The sequence below is a fragment of the Cynoglossus semilaevis genome, chromosome 13, assembly GCF_000523025.1.
Source record: "Cynoglossus semilaevis isolate Cse_v1.0 chromosome 13, Cse_v1.0, whole genome shotgun sequence".
Classification (NCBI taxonomy): domain Eukaryota; kingdom Metazoa; phylum Chordata; class Actinopteri; order Pleuronectiformes; family Cynoglossidae; genus Cynoglossus; species Cynoglossus semilaevis.
This window is the reverse complement of record NC_024319.1, coordinates 4,183,022-4,188,719: the sequence shown is the minus strand read 5'-3', so window position 1 is coordinate 4,188,719 and position 5,698 is coordinate 4,183,022. Positions and strand designations below refer to the sequence as shown.

The 5,698-nt window shown below is 46.7% G+C and overlaps 1 protein-coding gene across 2 annotated transcripts in view; it reads right to left on the bottom strand.

Annotated features, from left to right (window-relative positions):
• The window catches only part of adam22 (ADAM metallopeptidase domain 22), a 60,155-nt gene that overhangs the window by 26,215 nt on the left and 28,242 nt on the right, over nucleotides 1-5,698 (bottom strand). For both annotated transcript variants that reach the window (XM_008323066.3, XM_025061621.1), the window contains exons 4-6: nucleotides 3,794-3,860; nucleotides 2,115-2,197; nucleotides 272-335 (exon numbers count right to left, since the gene is read on the bottom strand). In XM_008323066.3, the coding sequence (XP_008321288.1) occupies nucleotides 272-335; nucleotides 2,115-2,197; nucleotides 3,794-3,860 (214 nt within the window). The remainder of the gene's footprint in view (nucleotides 1-271; nucleotides 336-2,114; nucleotides 2,198-3,793; nucleotides 3,861-5,698) is intronic.

Below are 5,698 nucleotides of genomic sequence, written 5' to 3'. Positions count from 1 at the left end.
CACCCCCCCCACACACACACGCCCATCTGACCAGGACCAGATCATATTCAGTGATACACCATGTGAATTCAAAGCTGTTGGAAGTGATGAAGACTCACAGTCATAGGGGCTTTTTGTTTTGGGGGTGGGGGGTAAAATGACAGAATGATGACAGAATTAATAATAAAAAAAGATCCCCTTGAAAGGAGCGCCTCCCCCCACCTCTCACCCCTCACCCCCCAAACTCTCAACCAGCGACATACATTTTCATGCAGATTTGCAGAGTACTCACAGAGCTGCTGTCTTGTCCTCCAGGTTCAATCATGTAGGTGTAATTGCCGTCGAAAAACATTCCACTAGAAGAGGGGGAGGGGGGAAAGGAGGGGAGAGACAGAGCGAGACCACCTGTTAGAATCTGCTTCCACTGTCGGGATAAACGCTCAAAGAAATAATGGATCTGAATTCAACTCCTCTGCTGCAGGGCACAGGTCAGAGGTCACAGGTGTGAGTCACCGCAAACCATTACTGCTCACAGCTGTCTTTGACATAGACGCAGCTGAGAAGACATGAAGGATGATGGGAAAAAAAAAGAAGGAAAGGTCACCACATCCACTCAGAGATTCAGACTCCGCCCACACGGCACAACTTAAAGGTCAGCTGATGACTGTATTTATCAGAGTTTGGACAGAACGACATGGACTGAGGATGAGTCACACCTGAGTGAAGATCCACTCCACTAACCTCCCAGACTTTCCACCAAACTCTGGGAGAACGCGGAGACAGAACCCATTTGTCGAGGCGGCGTTTCCAAAGTCACTGAAGGTCGTTGTCGCACGCCCACCAGCTGTCCCACACACGTGTGCACATGTGTGCAGACGCCGCACGTTAATCAACTTTGTCTGAGGCTTTTAGGAGATTGGTCAGGTCAAACTGGGAAGTCGGGAGGGTAAACACCGCAATCTGTCACCCCCCCAACGGTTCCCCCCCCCACCCCCCCCCCCCCCCCCCTCAGCTGTTTGTCTGGCCTTCACACAAACTCACCTTGTACACATCCTCCATCAGGACCAGCTGAAAACTGCACTCACTGCAAATTACACATGGTCTCAGTCCAACAGCCAGAAGTTCACACACAGTGAGATGTGAATAATAACTGGTGGCATTGAAGGTAAACACAGGACCAATCAGCACTCAAGGAAATTTTTGCCAAGGTGCCACACCCCCCACTTTGGGAACCAGTGAAATAAAGTCATCTCTGACTAACCTGTTGATCTTGGTAATAATTTTTGCCACTTCAACTCCAGACCAGGTGAAACCAGGGGAATGTTGTTGTTTATATTTTGCTTTTCCAAATGTTTGCAGTTGTCAGAAGGTTTTTTTTTTTACTTTAACTTTATATTACCTGAAGTCTGAACTTACAGTTATTCTAATCCTAACCTGACGTTATAATGTTATAATAAAATCCTGTTAACTCGTGAAGCGGGTCCTGACACGGCTGATCCAGTTGGAGTCAATGAGCAGAAGAGGTCGGAGGTTTCAAACTGGAGCGTGAGTCGATGCTGAGTGTACGAGCCGTTTGATGGATGTAGCCTAGATCACTATCCCTCTGTGGAAAGCTAATGGCAGTGTTGCACTGCAGGGTAATGATTGGATAAGAGAGAGAGTGTGTGTGAGAGAGAGAGAGAGAGCAGGACCTGTATTATGTATGGTAAAAAAAAAAAAGAAAAAAAAGAAAGAAATCCATTCACTCACCGGGAAACATCCTCTCCCTAATGTCTAAGCCCCTGACACTGAGATGTTCACTGGCTTCCTATTGTTGTCTTACTCTCACTTACTCAGTCTGTCTCACTCATTCACTCACACACACACACACTCTGCAGGGAAGACAACAGGCACGTCAACCATCAGCCTCCATGTTTTCTTTCGCAGAAACCCCAAAACAACAGCTGTCATTAACGATGACAGTGATTAAAACGACAGCCGTACAACGACCAGACGACACGCCGTCAGTCACATGATACGTCAATGTTTCCAAAGCTCCAAGTTCAGAGGAGTTTGTGAAACAAACGTCCACAAAATAAAATGAAAGGCATGGAATTCAAAATCATTTTATTTTATAAATATCTTAATTTACTCACTGTAATCCATGACACGTAGATAGGGCCACAAAGGATTGTGGGATACCTCGGATCTTCCCCTGGTAGTAGCAGAGCTCTCCCCCCTGAAAGACGAACACAGCAGTTCCAGATTATACACACGTGAAGTATTGAAGTATGAAGTATTGAAGTATGAAGTATTGAAGTATTACTGCAACTACAACCTCATCGGTCATTGGTCAGTGTGAACACACACCTGGAATACACTCGTGTGTGTGTGTGTGTGTGTGAATTCTTCAGCCTCTGTGTGTTTTTGGTCCAAACTCGGCCACAGTCTCAGCCGCACACAAACTATTTCCCATCTCTGCCCCCGCTGACCGTCAACCACTCCACTCCACCGTCTACAGCCCCTGCCTGTGCAGTTTGTATTTGCCCCCCCCCACCCTCCGTACCCCCCTCCTCTCCTCTCCTCTCTGCAGGCACAAACACACTTTCAGTTTCCGCAGACGTGTATGAGGTCTAAGTGTCTAAGTGCTGCGCGGGCCTCTGTTCCTGCTGCGTCTCTCGCTGCCTAACAGCCATTAGACAGGAAGCTGTTGTCCCTGAGGAGACGCAGCTTTTATCACTGGATCAATTTCTGCTCCACAGTCTGACGCTGCTCCACAGCAGCCCCGCTCTGTCCACTCCGCTCTGTCCGACCCGCTGTGGACTTCATCCACGTCTCATTACTAAGTTGGAGAACGTGTCTTTGGGAAGACCCCCAGAGGAGACGCCGTGGGGTCTCTTCCTGTCCAGCTGCTCCATCGTAACAAGAACATTTCTCTTATCTTGTCAACTATTAACAAAAGCCCCATCTATGATGCTGTCAATTCATTCAAACATTTAATTAGGATTAATTACACAAGTCCACAGTTGGTTGATCATTAATTGCAGTTTTAAATGTACAATAAAATAAATTACATTTTACTTCATAACTCTTTGATATTAATATCTACAGCTGTAATTCAAATCACAAAGATCACATACACCAGGGGGCGCCAACTCTATTTGTCCGAGGGCCGGAATCTTTCTGGACAGACTCACATTATTATTTGATGTTTGTTTTGGAATGCAGTCAATTCAGCGGGCCTAATTTGGCCCCCGGGCCACGGGTCCTGTCCAACTGCTCCATCGTAACCAGAACATTTCCTTATCTTGTCAACTACTAACAAAAGCCCCATCTATGATGCTGTCAATTCATTCAAACATTTAATTAGGATTAATTACACAAGTCCACAGTTGGTTGATCATTAATTGCAGTTTTAAATGTACAATAAAATAAATTACATTTTACTTCATAACTCTTTGATATTAATATCTACAGCTGTAATTCAAATCACAAAGATCACATACACCAGGGGGCGCCAACTCTATTTGTCCGAGGGCCGGAATCTTTCTGGACAGACTCACATTATTATTTGATGTTTGTTTTGGAATGCAGTCAATTCAGCGGGCCTAATTTGGCCCCCGGGCCACGGGTTGGTGATCACTGACATACAGGGTTAATTTTCCCGCTAATGATCTTTACTATATCATATACTCTTAATAAATACCTTTTAACTAAGACAATAAATAAATCTGCACAAACACTTTTCCATTTTATTGGTGATGTGTTTTTTTTTCCATCACCGTCGTTACTTTATCTGTGACTGAGCAAAAACAGTGAATCTGGAGGAACTCACTTTGGTGACGACGGGTTTTCCTCCGTCTGAGACGTGTCTCTCCACGTACCCCGAAGACAGCAGATCACTGTGGACGAGAGACAAAATACAAAGAAGGACATTAACGTTTGAAGATTTTCATGACGTATCGAAATCACTTGGCCAGTATCCTGCTGTGAATACTGCTGTGAATACTGCTGTGAATACTGCTGTGAATACTGTGTGAATACTGGAATACTGCTGTGAATACTGCAGTACAGTGCTGACTACTGCGAGAGTCCTGAGAGGATCGGAGCGACTAATTGTGACAAACGCACCGGGGACAATCCGATTTCCTGGACGCAAACAAAGTCACGCCAATACAGCCAGCGAGCGACTTTTAGCTGTGGATCTATGGGAGCGATGAAGGACGGGTTGAGGTCAGTAAAAAAAAAAGTGAGAGAGGAACAATAGGAAGTCGGCAGAAAATAAATTGTGTAGGAAGAGAAACAGCAGCATAAAAAAGAGCAAATCAGTGTGTGTGTGTGTGTGTGTGTGTGTGTGCTTCCTCAGCAGAGCTGGACCCGGGACTCCCGGCGGACGAGGACGCTGCAGGCCCGATCTGAGACAGAGATGTATGAGCTGGAGAGCCCCCCGCCCCGCCGCCCCTCGGCCCCGAGCGCGCGTTCAGCGCCCTCNNAACTGTGGATGGACGCACATCTCCATATACGGTCCACTGTCTGTCCACTGATAAACACCGGGGTGCGTGGGAGATGTAGTTTGACAGTTTGTACTACGCTAGTGAAACAGGCAGTGATTGGTGGTTAGGTTTGTTACTTCAACATTACTGTTTTGTTTATATGTTGACCAGAGAAATCAAGTGGTGGCCCACGGGCCGAGTCCAGCTCGTCCAAACCGTCCAATCCGGCCCACCACTGGATTCCAAAATTGTGACAATCAAAGAGTAATTATCATAAGATCGGCAAGTATATATATAAAAAAATAAAACAGAAGTAGCTACCATCATCAGTAATCCTAAAACATTTATGGCTCTTTTTACATTCCATTACGCAAAAATGCGATTTGTGTCCTGACCCCAGGGTATATGGCCCCCTGCTGTAAGGCCTCAACCCACGTCCACGTCCACTGCTATTTCCTCATTACATTAAATCGTTCATGTTCATTTAGCGCTGTGCTAAATGAGCCGCTGACACGGGTAGCATGGGCGGAGCCAGCCAGTGTATGACTCTCTCTGTGATGTCACACAGCTGGTGAAGCTTATTCTGAGACTCGGTTGAAACCGTCACTGAAGTTCTGTTTGAATGTGGCCTGACGTCAGCTGTGACATCACCCGACGAGCCTCGCTGTCTGACGGTTCAACTGACGCCTCATCACTTTCATCTGCTCCACCGATGAAGACACCGAGGGTCTTTGTTCTGCAGTGATGTGTATTTATGAGACAGAAAAGTCTGTGATCTTTATCCTGCCTCATCCCTGATAGGGGCCGGGGGGGGGGTTAGTGAAGCAGCAGGGCAGACACACAGGCTTCTAACAGAAGACGCTGATAACAGAGTTCAGCTTTAATTGTTACAGGATTTAAATAATTTATTTGACAGACGAAGATGCAAACTCAGCCGGGACCCCGTCCTCCGCCCTGACACACACACCCTGACACACACACACACACCCTACACACCCACTGCTACGTGTTCACGCTCTCTTCACTCACTGACATCCACATGAATTAAACATAATTTAACACAATTTACCAACTTCAACAGGATCCAGCTCCATCACCGTCTCTCTCTCTCTCTCTGCTCATCCTGCACTGGTCTGACCTCTGTTGCTGTGGTAACATTTGTTTTAAAAGCTGGCATCAAGATGTCAATCAACCCCCAGGAGGGCGGGGGGGGGGGGGGTGATGGTGCGTGTGCAGGGGCGGGGGGG